The sequence below is a fragment of the Apostichopus japonicus genome, chromosome 2 (assembly GCF_037975245.1).
Source record: "Apostichopus japonicus isolate 1M-3 chromosome 2, ASM3797524v1, whole genome shotgun sequence".
Lineage (NCBI taxonomy): Eukaryota > Metazoa > Echinodermata > Holothuroidea > Aspidochirotida > Stichopodidae > Apostichopus > Apostichopus japonicus.
The window spans coordinates 15,109,229-15,126,517 of record NC_092562.1 but is presented as its reverse complement, the minus strand read 5'-3'; the positions used below and the strand labels follow the sequence as shown (position 1 = coordinate 15,126,517).

Genomic DNA, 17,289 nt, shown 5'->3' with positions numbered 1-17,289 from the left:
AAATTGTGAACTTGTGAAGTAACCTACTGGTTTGGGGATTCATGTTCTAGCATATAGTTAACCCAAAACATACTCGCATATATAGCATCTAGTATATAGTTACCCGAAAATGTAGGCTACTGGATTGGGGATTCATATTCTGGCATAACAATTTCCATGCTATTTGATATTAGTTCAGCTTAGCTGCAGCTGTTGTGCAGCCTTTCTTATCGACACAATTTCTCCGTTATAGCAACATAAGTTTGCCAAACATTTGGATAAAACTCTCACAAATGTTCCAGGTATCTGTTTTCTTGTTTGTCCTTATATATAGATATAACTGTAATATAAATGTCAATTGTTGCCCTGAGGAGTTATTCTAATATACATTATGGGCGCTGTGTTGGCAACAGGCCATTTTGAACAGGTTCTGCCACACACGTTGTGTTTGAATGGAGATATCAGTGCCACAACACTTGCAAGCGAAAGCTAAGTGATATAATGACATTATATTCACTCAAATCTAATTCTTTATAAAATATTCAAATATATGCAAATAGAAAAGAGAATCTGAAAGCTGTTGGCTTTAGTTGTTGTAAAAAATGGCACTTGTAATGAAACAACATCAGAATAATGACAGTAGACGATACTATAAGTCCCATTAACACTCAATAAGTCATCTTTGAAAAATGGATGGTGACTCATAGCTTAAAGGAACTACTGTATCAGGCATTCATATTACCTTCAAGAGTTAAGTTAAAATGAGTCATTCACAACACATACTTTATTCAAAGAAATTAAAGTTCTAGGATCAAACGATTAAATACCAACAAATTTAAAGTGCCAATCCATGGCATATCCTTTACAAGAACAAACTAAGTCGTACATTTCTTATTTTCATTTCCCGTTAATATGTGTAGCAAATTAAAGAAGAATACAAGTTGTTGAGTTTATTGCCTTTGAAGTTTCTCACAATTAAGAGTTTTGATATGAAAGGAAAGACATTGATCACATGTTTATTATGCTACAATGTGAAACGTGCCATCATCGGAAATTGATGAAAAACCCCAAAATTCTGTCATGTTAAATATATCATTCAATGCTACATTCTTTTTTTTGACAGCATATATAGTGCTGGCTCAAAAAGTTTGGCTCAAATAGTATATCAATTGTTCAGGTATAAAGTTAATTGTTCAAAAATGACTACAATATTTCACTTATAATATATTTCATCTCCTCAGAGAAACTTTGAACAGGAAAATTTATTCCTTACCAGAAGTCCTTGGTTTGCACCACTTTGGGTTATTACATAATTTTAGAATTTAAGAATTGGGGCCAAACTTTTTCCGGTATATTAGAACTTTGTATCTCTCAGACAATTTAATTCTTGGTGGACAAGCAAAACAATCCTAAAAGATGGTTGAGAAAAAAAGCTAACTTTATTTACAAGTTTTGAAAACTGTCTTATCTTTATTCTCTCAAAGTGTAGCTAAATAGTGAATTAATAAAAAAAAAATCATTTCATCAAATTTTTCACCCTAAGCTACTTTGTAATTTTTTATTCATCATTTATAAGTCCTATGAACATCGTTTCAAATACTGAATAAGTCTATCTTTCTTTTTCTTCATAAATAAAATGACAGAAAATAATAGCAACTAGCAGACTGTCTTTTATGAAACTGTGAACAAATGGAAAGTTTATCAGGTTAAACACAATATGCTGCTTTAAGAATGTTCTGGAAATTTGGCTTTTACTTTTGGTAAAAATAATTACGTACGTGTGGGGCTTTACACAATTAGGTTCAGTTCAAGGCCCGACCATCAACAAGATAAAAAATAGCTAGAAGACCGTTCCTGCATGATGGTTCATGATGATTATAAATGTCAAATTAACTTCTATTTTCTTTCCTTTTTTGGTACTGCTTCCAGTCACATTTTATATTTTGCTTTTTATGTTTTTTATCTTCCTGCTGGATGTGATACATTAAAGATACCCTACGGCGATAATTAGACACAAACCGATGATCACTTCAGAGGGTATGCTCCAAATAACCTTGTCAAAGTTATCTAATTTACTGACTCATATATAAGCCATTGAAAATTAATTTAAACAGAACCTGTAGAAATTGAAGTAAAGCTAACCTACATCGGGAAGTTGTAACGACTCCCTGCTTACATCATAGTGTCATCGAGTGGCCTGAGAAATGGAAAAAGTGGTCACTTGCGATGGTTTGTAACAACTTTTTATGTTACATCATTATTTTTATACTAGATATGACTGAAATCTTTGTAGATGTTTGTAGATACATATATAGCTATGTTATACATAAATTTGTCAGGTATATTGTCAGTTTATATTTACTGGTTCTTTATATATCTGTGACTGAATTTTACAGATATTTGGAGGACTCTACTTGTCATTTACTAAGATATGAATTTTTTTTGAGTTTGAGTGAAAGTTTGAGAGATATCATGGTTGCTTACCTATGAAACTAATAATTGTGAAATATTTTCAAGCTGTTCTACTTATCTTTCCACTTTCATTCATGTAGATGGGAATGTCAGACTTGTCTCTTTTTAAGTACATCACACAACAGTTCTGGATTACTATTCATTCTGTGTATTATAATGTCATACGTTGATACGTTGTACACGTTGCTGTATAATCCTGTATTGGATAATATTATTAAAACTGTTTACACTTGGTCTAATAATGTTATAATAAAAAACTTAACAGTACACACATTGTTCTCAAGGTTCATCAGTCTTGACTTTAAATTTTGATCAATTTGCTAAAAGATTAAGAAAATATTTTAGGCTAATAGGGGGTAGTTTAAATCATGTATTTGACCTGAATGAAACATTCTAGAAATTAAACTAAATTTTATTTGAATGAAACTATAAAAATGGTTACATGTACACATAATTTGCATTCACTTTTTCTTCTTAATGTTTTCATGGATTTTTATGAATCAAATCAACAATGAATTTCTTGCTGACGTCATCCTTAAAATGATAAAAAAGGTATTGATGCATGAGATAAATTTAAAAAATTTATAAAAATAATGTACTAATAATTTACAATTAGAAACATGTCTTTTGTATGTTTAATAACAACTTGCTGAATAAACCCATACCAACCTATATCAATTCGTAAATATTCTAATTGTTCCCCATTGGTAATACAGGTTACTTTGTATAAACAGTCTGGGTTTAAATCATCAATTTTACCGTTTTAAGTTTATCAATTTGCATTACGGCAATTCCACACGACAGTGGACATAGCACCAAAAACAATTACATGCAAGCGATGACAACAACTCTGGTGTCAAACAATCACTAAAAGTCTACATTTTTAAGACTTAACTTCAGAATTATTCTTTGGAAGCATTTTGGTATCAACCATTAGCATCAAGTAATATTCATATTTTCATCCCAAGATGTGATTTTTATTGTGATAGGAAAAGTAATCAAAGTACTCCAATGGTGACTTTTGTTTTGATGGAATTAAGGAAACTGTTTGTGATACACATGTCTGAAATGTGGTATAATTAATAGTCAAAACGTCCTACCGTTACCATGGAATCGTCCATTAGCTTTATGGATGCATTCATGTTCATGATTTCTGGAATGGGATTGCAACAGAGCTGCTAATGGAGGGGGATTATATTCTGGATTATTAGACTGTTTTTTTCGGTATCATAGACAAAAATATACATCCATTCAAAGCTCTTTTTTTATAACGTACACTACAGAATTCATCTCTATGAGTAATCGAAGAATGTAAAAGCCACACTGTATATATGGGTTTTTCAAGTAGGATGAGATTTTTACCTCATGGTAGAAAAGTTGTTGGACTATGTACATTGGAAGGGATTTTTATTACCAGAGACAATTTAAAAGTTATTACTATTGCCCCAAAATATGCTAGAAGTCAAATTATGGTTACCCATAATTATGGTTACCCATATGGTTACCCAGGCCATGGTCACCAACAAGTAATTTTACTGCCCCTCTAAAAGCAATTAACCACAACAAGATATTTCATCATCTAGTTAAATAACCCTCAATGGCTGGCAATAATACGAAGGATGAGAGCCACTTTTGAAGTACTTTTGAGAACTATGTTCTGGCATTTTTGCATGCTAAAACTTACCGATAACCTTCAAATGAAATAATGCAGTAGGTCTTTGCCTATATTACCCAGGGTCACATCCTTGGGCCTTTGAACAAATTTGTGCATTTCATTAGACTTCCAAATCAAAGCATGAGTTACAAGTCACAGATTGACAAACAACCCTTCAAGCTTCCTGTGAACCATATGGCAAATGATATAGTGGATGAATAGAAAGATTAAAAGCCGAGATTGGTTGGTTTATAACTGACAACATAGATTAAAGGCTGGTATTACTCTTCAACTAATGAAAAGTGCTGCCCCTAAGTTTGGCCCTTCATATCTTGACAAAATAAACTCATCCCTACCTTTGGGAGTTGTAATCTTCCGACAAGCAGTTCTGTTCCTCACCTAGATCGGTCTCATTTCACGCAAAAACACAAAAAAAGGCTGTCGCAGGGTTTGCGTGATATAATGTTTGCATTTGCTCGAACATTCATGAACAAATTGTTTGGAGACAGCGAATGCCTCAAGACGGGTTTACTACTGCAGGGTTAAAACATTTCCTTAAAGAAAACAAAGCCTTTTATGGTTTTCTATAAGACATGGCACAGTAAAATATCACAGAGGGCAAACATTTGTTAATTGAGAGTGACTTCACAATGGCAAAATGAATCATTCAAAACTTTATGGAAAAACAAACGATTGCAAGTTCCATATCAAGCGAAATGTTTGTTGAAGGTAAGAACAAGTTTATATTAGGGAGCTAATAAAGAGGTTTTGGCTTTGCAGGATTTGATCATGTATCTGTGATGTAACCAGCCACCACAAAGATAGGAAGTCACTTGAAAATAACGCAAGAGGAATCGTTATACTTTCTTAACCGAACTGGAGAATGTATGATTGCTATTGACTTTCCTTTAAGGAGGCACCAACCCAACTATCATTATTGGAGTATTTGATAGAGATAATTATGATGAACATCTTTGCCAAACAGCTACGAAAGATATATCACCATATATGTTTCACCATAGATGTATCACCATAGCTTTAATGTATTTTTCAATCCTATTATAGGTTTTATGGTGTATACCTTTTAGGCGATATTTTTCTATTATTTGCTTTTGAATGTTTCGTGTATTTTTTAAATGTTTCCTGTATATTAATTATTTCAATTCCTGTAAAGCGCTTCGAGCAGCGTTGCTGATGAACGCGCTATATAAGCACTGGCGGATCCAAGGGGGGGCCAACGGGGGCCATGGCCCCCCCCAAAGGTGAGCCAAAAAGTGTTTCCGAACATCCGCTAAATCATATGATTGGAAATTAAAAAATCGAGAGGAATAGCAGTGGTAGACTAGTCTAAACCTTTTCGTTTTCTGGTCTAAAATTAAATGCAGAGCTCCCAACTGACCCGCAATTCGCGGGAATTAGACCCGCATTCTAACACCCAAACCCGCTGACCCGCACAAGCGTCCGAAAAAAACGCATTGAAATTGTCAAGTATACATAAAAAAATTGCATCAAATTTTGACTTAGCAGCCATCATTTCTTTAGCATTTAGCATAATAGAGTATAAAACCTCCTATACAGCATCATTTGAACCTCAAATTAGCCTATATTTCTTTTCATTGGGGCGAGCAGCGAACATTTTCATGCCACGGGAAAGAATGAATTATCAACTACTATATTACACACAAAAAAATGCATATTTCTCAGAAAATGTTGGGTGACAAAAGCCTTTCTAAGTGCCACCATTTTACATGTAGGCATCACCAGGATTCCAAAAAAAATCAAAAGGGGAGAGGCACCCCTCCCCTTATACCCTTCCCCCAGGACGGCGATTTGTGGCATGGACCAGCATTTGCCTTCTAAAGAATGTGGAGCTATGTAAATGTATGAGCATGAGGATTTACAGTTTAACACCATTTTGCAGTTACAGGCTGGTTGTATGAAATTTATAACCTATGAGAAATAAAATTTCTTGAGAAAGATGATCCCAACTTTGTTTTATAAATATTTTAGAAAATTACAACTGGGAAACATTTTTTTTAGATGTAAATTAACATCACCAGTGCTGCCAAGTCACCCGCTTTGGGCGGGTGTCACCCGCATTTTCGGGTCGTCTCCCGCCCACCTGTCCGAATCTCCCGCATTTTCCAAAAGACTCCCGCATTTTTTAAGAATCTCCCGCATTGTAGGCCCACAGAGTTTTTCCTGTGAAAGTGCATCATTGCTAGCGTGAAATTCTATTCATCACACCAAAATGCGAATTATCTCAGAACCGCCAGGATCGGAAATTACTCAAAGCCGATCGTGCTAAGTATGCCCGGCTGAAAGCAACGTTATATATACGATTCGTGAAAAATAATACCGTTACGACACACGTGAACGCTACAGCGTCCGCAAAATTTCAGAGATTTTTTTTATTTCAAGATATTTTTTCCTCTGGAATGAAAAAAAAATAGACACAATACAAATATGGAGACAGTATAGATTCAGCTTAGATGACCCGGGAAGTGATGTTTCCGGCCATCTGAGGGGCCGTAAGATCCCAAAATTTTCTTGTACGCTTCGCGCCAACTCATGGTGGCGCTCCGCTTAGATGGTGTACGTAACCAACAGCACCAGAAAATTTTCACCCGCCTAAAAAACATCTGACCTTGGCATCTATGCATCACCATTGTACACTTTTGTCGCACCAAACTGCATCTGAGGGCATTCAGCAAAAGAAAATTTTCAAAAGGGGAGGGGCACCCCCTCCCCTTAGACCCCTCCCCCATATCACTCTAATGCCACTTTGGCCCCTCCCAAACAAAGGCCCTGGATCCGCCAGTGTATATAAGTACTATTTTATTACTATTTTATTATATAGTGTTTCCACATACAAGACAGAAGACTTGAGCAAGTCTAAATATGACATCAACAAGCCATGTGGACTGCAATTTTATTTTGTTTTTCTTTTCTTATTCCAATGTTTATTTTCCATGATGGACATAAATCTAAAATATTGAATCGCTTAACATGACCAAATGATGGCGATTGTTTCCTTGCCAACACACTGTTAACATTCTACCTTAAAATTATAAACAGAAAGACAAAGAACAAATAAAAGGATTCAGATACTACTAGTGACCTTTATCACAGCTTTACAATATGACAGCCCCAAGACATGGCTTTTAAACTAGGATATCTCCCAAACGATATCACATTTTTCTTAGCTGATTATTTAAGGGAGTTGTTCTTCACAAGGATCTCTGTGGTATAAGCCAAAAACAATGGTTGGGTTTGTGCCCCCTTTAATTTACTAAAAATATGGAAGTACAAAGGTTACAGAAAGTTTTTTTCCTCTTAAGAATTAGATGTTACCGCCAAGACCATTTAAAGAACTGTCTTGTATTCTCTAGAGGCCAACTGATACAGTATTTAACAGCACATGTACATACACCTTCATCTTCTGCAAAGTACCATAATGTTACAAAACTAGTACTTTTTTGCTCACTTTTGTTTCTTATAATTTTGGTAGTAGAGCAAGATATATAGTGCAGATTTTAATGTTTGTTATACAGGGCTTTGCTACACAGGTTATCATCCAAGAAACATGGTGTTTTACTGTTGTACGAACAGCTAAAGTGGTCACCCAAGAAGAGAAAATTATGACAGAAAGATGTAACAGCTAGTAAACTGGATGCCTTTCTGATAAGCTCAAGGGGAGCTATGGATTTCCAACATGAAAATGAAAGATTTAGACACTTGAAAATCAATCATGGTTATATATATATATATTGGTTATATATGTTTGTTTATAGTTCCCATTATGTCTTATATTTCATCTTGGTAAAGGGCCCTGAGTTTATATTTCATTGAAATGCACTTTTACATAAAGTCTAATTTATTATTAGTATAACATTCTGATGCTATTGCAGGTAAATGGACTTTCAACCTACTAGTTATTTTCCCCTTTCCTTTCTGGCCTTACATGAATGTCATTAGCTTCATATGGGAATCAAATAAAGATCATGGTAAAGAGAAGAGGGGGGATGGGAGGGGGGTACAAATTAGTGGTAAACAAACTATGTTTGTTTGAAAGCCTATTGTAAAATAAAACAGAGTGTAAAATAACACAGTAATTTTAAGAACTACAGTAGTAACAACCAGCACTTGGCATTTTCTTCTTCATCCTTCACTCCATTCCTTGGTTTTGATTTGGATCCAAAACATTACACAGAAGGTACAAACACAAACCTACTACTACTACTTTCTCTCTCGGCTGTGTTAATAACAGTACTTTCTATCTCAGTATGAAAATTACTTAACAATATCAAATTAACTATGCACATTATGACATAGTTCTCCCAGTAGAAAAGAGATGTAATGTTAACCTTGCACCCTCTGATGTATCTTTATGAGTCCTACCAGCAAGTACACAACAATATTTAATAACTTATGCACCGATTCTTATAATCTAAAAGAGAGCTCAACAACATATGGGAGACTTAGCCTAAATACTACATGCAAATTATACTTGTTTTGAAAATTGACAAATACTGCAAATTGTTTCTGCTTTGTCATGAAAAACAAATTACGGGACATACTAAACACAACACTCTACGTCATATGCACTTGCATGACAGGAAACCTTATAGGTTAATATGTTATATGTTACAGACACAAATATCTCCTTCAATGAAATACAAGACACTCTGGACACATGATTTGTTATATTTAATACTTTTTTTTTTTTTAATTTCAGTTCATTTGGTATGATAGCAAAGGAAAATATTAGAGCCTTTGTTTTAATACCAACTGCTCTCCACGGCTTCTCTTAAGCTGATTTTGAGAGAGTTAAGCACCTCAAACCCAACCATAAAGAATAATTTGCTAATTTGGACAAGGATCATTGTTAACAGGATTTAAAGCAAAACAGATATGAGAGGCAATTTAAATAGTTAATGAATTTCTTTCTTGCTTTCTTTCTTTGTTCCTTCTTGTTTCCCTATAAATTTTCAAACTGTAGCTGAACTCAAGTCTTACAGGATCTTCTATAGATTCTGGTCTTAAACGTTCAACATAACTGAACAAGGAGGTCATTTGAAATATGTACTGATATACGTATAAGTTAAGCAAGCCAAGTATTTAAATCTATATAAATCTATGTAAATCCCTCTGTATATCAGAAATACACACCTGGTGGATGTGATGCTACTCATCACATTTAATCAGATAAAGAAATGAATTGTATAAGACGTCAATATTCATACATCACAACTCGTTAGTAATTTCCATTAATTAGCTATTTACAAGTATAGTTTGTGCTTACCCTTTTGGCTTCTGTATTTCCCGTCGGGACCTCTGACATTTTTAAAATGACAAATATTTTAAAAAAAATACATTTTTCGTAGAGTTACAGGAATACATTTTATTATGGTAAAGACAAATGTTAGGATAAGAATACAGTCATATACTACTGTATGAAACAGTGTGTGCTAGTCGCTATCGTTTACTTAACTGAAAAGGTTTGCATGTTTTACCTTGCTCTGCCATGATAGCACAGATTCGACTATTTGGCTTGTGGGTAGGTGGGCGATGCAAATACAGATACTGTAGTTCACTAGTCAGTCAGTTGCGGGGAGGGGGGGCGGGGGGTGACTACTGCTCTAACTGAATGACCAATGTGCATTATTGGTATGAGTCTCACTGCTGTATTATTGTGTTCTATTCATTTACATGACCCTACTGTTAATTATAAAGTGCATTGCTTGGAAGACCTGTTGAACCTGCATCTGCAGCTACTTGTCATTTGAGAGGAAAATGTATGTGCCATAGCCAATGATATGCTGTGATTCACAATGATATACTTCAAAGCCTCACAAAACCAGTAACATCAGTGCCACATGCTTTATGTTATTGACTATACCACACTGAACTACTTTATACAAATTGCACAACTTAGGGTAATACTTTTACATTAATATCTGATATTCATCAAATCTATAAGGTAGGTGATACTTACCACTTTCAAAGCTGGCATCAAATATTAGATGACCTTTCTTGGGTTGCTCTGTGTACCCTGGAGGTACAACCACAAACTTGTTCAAGTTACCCACCACGCCATCTTCAGCATCATTATCACTGCCTGCGATTACAAAGAGAGCATAGAAGGATTATTTTGAAGAAAGCTTCTCTCTCTTTGACACATGTCTGACATAATGCAAGTACTGTCCTATAGAGATGTTGATCCTTGATCATAATTCTTATCTAAATAATAAATATAACACCTTCATCAGATTCCAAAAAAGTAATTTAAGTGTTTACCTTCTTTACTATTAGTATCAATTATCAGACATCATCATGGGCAGAAAATATTCCATCGTTCCAAACACTGATTGGTTGTTTGAACCGATGTATTGACAGAAACTACCAACACTCGGGTTTGACTTCATCTACGCACTGTTACTTTAGATAACCATCATGTATACCAATTCCCAACCTTCCTGACCCATGCAGAAACTGCATTATTTAAATCAAATAAAATTCAAAATTAATTAAACTATTTTCATCTAAACATCCAGTTCATAAGCAATTCAAATACGTCCTCATCTTCCGTGATCTTCTTTCAGAGCAAAGTTCTAAGCAAAGCTTTTTAAGTCTGTTAAGAATTGACTGTTAACTGATTTACTGTTAACTGTGTACTTGTATCACCCAGGGAAAGCAGCTCCCTATTTGATTTCAAAGTATTGTTTGCTCTTCTTTTACATGTTGTTACTGTTACTGTCTTTCAATGGAAACATAGTGATGGTTACCTCTTGGTTTCTGACCACATGTCTCTGAAATTATGGAGTTTTCAGCTCTTTACTGAGATTTAACATTTTGCTTCACACTCCAAAAAAATACAGTTTGTTTGTGGAGAGCCAGTAATGGTAATAATGAATCCTACATTCAGTCAAATAAAATGTGATACACTGGTAGACAAATGCGAGCAGACTGTTGGACAGATGGTATATATGCAACACAAATGTAACACATTGAGACAATGGAACAGAGATGAATGGAACAGAGCTATTGGCGCTTTTGACAACTATTTTGTTTATAATTAGCGCATTATAAATCTTAGTTATTATTATTATATTATTAGAGATGAATGGAAGCGTTTCGGTGAACATAAATGGAAAGATGCATAGCAGACTTGTAACAACAACTCCTACTACTGAGTCTAGGCTCTCATCTCCTTGCCGAAATGCATCGGCCTTCAGTATTCTTAAATAATTTTTGGCAATGCTTGACACTGTTCTAAACTATTTATGTACATGCTTTGCTATGCAACGCACTTAATTTTTCACAATGAGTCATGTCTAGTCTTAAGATAATGTGATGGTAGACAAAGTATTAAACATTAATACACTGTCTGACAGCTCACTGGCCTGTGTTGGTTTTAATCTTTAATAAACTGTGCTTGTTTCTGGCAACCAACGTTGACATTAGGACAAGCACCTTCTGCTGGTGAATACTGATTGTAACACTTTTCATGACATTTTCAGAGTTCAACCAATTTGACCAGAACATATTCTGTAATTAAGGCTGCCTGCCAATGGCAAAACATTCACAAAAATGTACTTTTCGTACTTTATGAAGAATATATAATGTAGTGCAATGCATGGCACATTCAACCAAGTAACTAGTCTGCTTAAATTACTAATTACCTGAAACAATGACTTGCCTTCCGTTCTTCAATCACTCAAACATCCTCCATTCATTCTTTCATTCATTAAGTTTATTTATCGCATCTGCCAAGCCCTCATACAGCCTCCAGAAACTAATATTTAGCCTTAAGGATTAAGCTTGTAGAGGTCACTAATACTGTGACTACCTATATAAGTGTATTATTGTAATGATCGATGCCGAGTTCATTCCTGTGATTACTTGTATAAGTGTGTTATTGTAATGAGGCATGCCTGTGTGCATTCCCTTTCCAGGTGCTCACTACTATTATGTGATAGGGACATAGCATGCAGCCTCAAGAGAGTTACTGTCAATATATTCAGTTGCACAGACCTCCTTCCTGTTCAGTTGTTTATTTGTCTTTTGTATGTAAGTTAAGAGTTTCAGTGACAGCTAACCTGCCTCGCCCAACCTACAACTCCACTCTACTATGGAATACCGAAAGGGCAATGTATTATGTCAGTTTGAAAAAAAAGGGCTAATGTTACTGTTAGCATTTTTAGACCCCTCCCTAAAAACCACAATAACTCATGAACAGCAATGGGATAGCAGAGCCCACTATGGCTCACATTCGTTGCAGTTGCATCTATACTAATATTGATACTAAATGCTACTATGGTTAAACTAACTGAGGTTATATATTATATATACTTGACCACATATATCTCTTTTCTTAGGTTGAAAGACTTTCATATGTTCTTCACCGATTTTACAGAGACTTCCATCATTTCTGCTTTCATTTAGTTCATATAACCTAGCCCTACAAGATGGGCTAGTCAGTATCTCAGACATTTTGGCTAGTTCTGAAGCACTAAATTCTTTGAATTTGTATACGTATTTTGACGTCATAAAAAGTGAACAGCACCGCCAGCATCAAAGGAAACAACAACATCACAGGAGACAACAGCATCAAACTAGACAACAACGTTGAAGGAGACAACAACATTGAAGGAGACAACAACATTAAATGAGACAACATCAAAGGAGAAAACAACATGATAACAGACAGCATAGAAGTAAATAACATTTAAGTTAATAACATAATACATTTAGCATTCAGCATAGAAGTAAATATCATTTAAGTAAATAACATAATACATTGCCCTTTCGGGGTTCCATACTCTACAAGCTTATCTCTTCTGATGGGCAAACCTATACATTCCATCCTATGAGATAGTACATACAGACTAGGCTAAATGTGGTTTCTTAAATGCAAGGTTTTGCCATGAATTAATTGCTTGTTACTTCTAAATGTTAAATTTAAAACTTTGTCTGGGATTGGTCAAATATTTTTTTTCTCCATTGGAATAGATATCTTTCCTGGGGAAGCAGGTGTAATTTTGCAGTGTTAACACCTAACAATAGGGCCTAGGCTACTCCATATTTACTGATGCAATTTTGTCTGGATCCTATTACATTGATTGGATTGCCTTACCAAGACCTGCAGAATATCATCGGCTAGCCTAGAACACTAGAACATTCAATAGGGCTAGTATGGTGGTGTATGGTAACTCTGTGCGTTCCCTAAATTTGCACTGACTGGCAATGTAGTTACTGTCAAAATTGTTGTAAATGACTTGCAACAGCTGCAAGTCAAATTGCAAGCACTTTGTCAATTGCAATTTTAATCTACAAAGCCTTAACCAAAACAGCCAAAGTTGCCATGTGCAGTAAAACAAGAAAACATAACTTTTGTATTTTAAGACACTTTCATTCTATCACCCATTTAACGGAAGTATATTTCAACATATGCGCGAAGCTAGTGAAATGTTTCCTTGATTCAAGCAGTTCGATTCCCGACCTTTACAGCAGAGTTACAGTTTTGCATCCCCCCCCCCAGTTTTGCATTTTATTTGGGCATTTGGAAATCTTACTCCCTAAAAATAACCCAATTACCTCAATAGGATACACTAATCTCTTGGACCTGACCTGTCTGAGCTTAGACAGTTAGAGGCTCAGAGCATAGCAAACAGCATCCAAAGTCAATGGATGTATACTAAGGCCTACATTACAGTTAGCTTATGGACGAATGTGTCAATTTAGGGGTATGAAAGAACTTGACACGACAGACATTTTGTGGTTAAATTCTGCTCAACTGTACGTTGCGTAGGCACAGAACAATAAATATTATGAGATCATTACATTTCTGAAAAACTACACTTATGAAAAATGCAGACAGTTGAGTGATTTGGAATTTTTTGTTGATAGACATCGTTAATCAAATCCGTAAGTGCGTCAATTAATATGAGCCCACCAGCTATAGCATAGGCTAGTATAGGCCTAGTTCCTTTTATTTCTGGCGGAATGTGTCAAAACATCGCATAGTTGAAGTATTGAACAGAACCACTGAGCAAAATCAGCCAGATCGTCATCAACGCTATCTTTTAAAAGATGATTAATGCCCTTTCTATCGCGAAATTACCGTATACCATCATAATACTAACTGTAGTCAGTCTATGGGGTGCCCATTGGACTAGTTCTGCGAAACCCCTTCAACTGCATAAATGTTAGCCTAGTCAGTATTAACAATGTAACAATAACATGCAACTTCGTGATATTTAAATTGTTCACTATTTAGTGTAGAAATAATACTAATTTATTACTATCGCTGTCGTATTTAATTAGCTATAATGTCAAGGCAGAACTTTTGGGTAACACAAATTACGAGGAAATTGGTTATATTTTGTGTTAGTTACAACTTACAGTTAGTCTTAGACTAGGTGGTACTTTACCAATAAACTTGAGTGGGCAACTGGTCGAAAGCGTACTTAGCAACCCCTTGATAACACAACATTTACTGCACCGCATAAATATCAATCAGCACCTTACTTCTACTTCAACATTAATAAATGTCATCTTATACTATAAATTGAAATATATTTTACAAATTCCAGCTTAAGATTAGAATTTTCGTACTCTTTTACCTGACTGTGGTCTCTCTTCTGCCATTGAAAGACCGGTGGAATTATGGGTGTACCTACATGTTACAAATAACTTTACACCTGTAGATCAATCGGCAATTAGGAATTGTGTTTAACTACACAATTTGGTGCTCTTTAAAATTTTACATGGGTGTACCTTACCAGGTACTTAAAGTTTAGTGTAGAACTGGCACGGTGAATGACGGCCCTCTGGTTCTATAGTTTATGCTGAAGCAACATTAACACGCTTCCTAGATACATACACTACGATACCCATTATTATGTTTCATTTCGACTTATTACAATGTTTCATGTCTTGACTACCAGTACATGCACACTAGTCATCATCATCCATGATCCATCCATGATCCATCCACTGAGATTGCAAGAAATTGCTGTTGTAACCTTGCAATGACAAAACCATGATGTATGCATGGAACCGGAAATCGCAGTGATAAACCTCAAAGTGTCTAGAAGTGCACTTTTTTGTTTAAAGAAAAGTACCGTTTTCTATTATGGGGATGTATTGTTATATATTTAAAAGTGACCTTTGATTGCGAATTAAAGAAGCTTGTAATGAAAAATTGCCCGTTTGTCGAAAACTTAAGAAAGTATTGTAAATAAGAATGGCCGTTGTTAGAGGGGAATAAAACATTCCAGTACTGGACTTTGTGGTTTACAGGAATACACAGAGGGTCTCTTCCATGCATAATTTTGTTAAGGTGTTTTGGGATGTTTGCTTCCTCAAATGAAAGTCAGATGTCCCAATGCTCTGACCCCAGATCGCTCTGATGCACCGCCTCAGATGATATGTGAACTAAGTTAACCAATCTCTCACTTTTTAATACACAAAGCACGATCGACGGAAAAAATGTTAGGCTTACTTCAACAGTCTCATAACTAATACAAATTCCAGAAAGTTTCTGCACAGTGATTCAGTTCACTACAAATGTCACGCTAACACTCCAGATGGAGACTTGGTATTTTATAAATGAACTTATATACCGGTATTGTTCTAGCCGGGTAGGAATCCACTTACTTATTTCCCACACAGGACAGTGGCGTGCCTATAGTGCCGGAAGAAAAGGGATTTTATGTCTTACTAACCATTGTATGTTGTTCCCACTAGCCATCGATGCGTCCACCCAATGTAGTGGGGCAATTTAGTCTGGTCTCCTAACGTGATAAATGGCGGGTTATAAATGGCGACGAGTTTTACAAAACAACTTATTCATAAGAAAAAGTAGGTCAACATATCTCATTCCTTCACTTTCTTTACTAATTTTTTATCATTATTATAATTAGTTTATATTTTTACTGTCGTTAGGTTTGTATAGATAATCTCCGACGTTCACAAAATAATAAAGGGGAGAAATGTATAGAAAACGCAATTATAAGTTCATATTTTAAGTAGAATAAATCTGATAATTTTTTCGTTAAAAAATAGGGACTGAATGTTTGAACACCACAAGGACCTTGTCCTGCATGTTGCATTATCAGGGGAGTGGGAGCTCGCGGATGGTGTCTGTAAGTCAGCCTACCCCTCACTGGATCCGCCAGAAGGGGTAGGGTAGGTGTTAGGTCGTCATGGAGTGGTCAACGTTATTCTGTATTGGCAACTTTTATCATGTGAAACTTGTGGCCGTTAATCTGATTACAAGCAAACTTTGTACCACAACTGGATTAGGCCTATGTCCAGATGAGGAAAGCAATCCGTGAAATCCCCGGAACATGGAATGAAACAGTTGTGTTCAAGAGTGAATTCGAGGCAATTTTAGTTAATTATTCGGGAGTTTAATTCTGTTTAATTGTCTATGTTTGTTGTAATTTGTATATGAGTAGCATATTTTGAAAGACCCCCTGGAACTGCGCCTGCAAATATATATGAGAATGCTCATCACCAGTCTCAACTTGAGAACTAGACCTTCTTTCTCTAAACTGGCAAAGCAACATCAAGTCATGTATCAAGAAAAGAAAGGGGAAGAAATAGGCAACCTGCTGCATTTTCAAAGTGAACTTAACGCTCCAGCACTGTGGCCGATAGAGGGTGCATTGCACAGATAAGTGTAATTTCTAAACAGCGCCCTCGTTTAATCCTTTGCCTTTCGAGCCGAGCTAAATGCGGTACCGTATGCGATAAAACATATCTTTGAAATATTCAAGTACAGTATAACATTTGTTCCTTACGTTGGAATTATTTTATTTCTATGAAACCAGCATAAATACTTTCCAGAGATTGCTGCGTCCATGAAGTGTTGTTGTTGACAAGTGCCCAAATTCGTGTCGTTGTTATTCTCTAGAACCAAAGCTCACATATATGTATATATATAAAGTTCGTAGTGAACTTAAATGTATTTGCATTTAAACTTCCAGAAGCATTTATTCATGCCAATCACGTTTACGGTCTTTTAGGTATTATAGAAAGTAATCAATCAATTTGCACGGGTGGACTTCAGATGCATTGCCAACAAACGCAATAATTGCAAATGGTAGAAATAGCTTGTTCATCTGTGTTCATAGCTGCATTGAGAGATATGCGAAATTTGTATTGAAGTTGAA

At 35.5% G+C, this 17,289-nt stretch overlaps 1 protein-coding gene across 2 annotated transcripts in view; it reads right to left on the bottom strand.

The window, feature by feature from the left end:
- LOC139979473 (cytosolic carboxypeptidase 6-like) overlaps nucleotides 1-14,865 on the bottom strand; it is an 82,490-nt gene extending 67,625 nt beyond the window's left edge. Inside the window, exons 1-2 of one of the 2 annotated variants that reach the window (XM_071990316.1) lie at nucleotides 14,734-14,865; nucleotides 10,104-10,226 (exon numbers count right to left, since the gene is read on the bottom strand). In XM_071990316.1, coding sequence (XP_071846417.1) covers nucleotides 10,104-10,226; nucleotides 14,734-14,758 — 148 coding nt within the window. In that variant the 5' untranslated portion in view covers nucleotides 14,759-14,865. Of the gene's footprint in view, nucleotides 1-10,103; nucleotides 10,227-14,541; nucleotides 14,633-14,733 lie in introns of those variants that run through there. The other variant, XM_071990307.1, reaches the window with a different exon arrangement.
- Nucleotides 14,866-17,289: the final 2,424 nt, after the last annotated feature.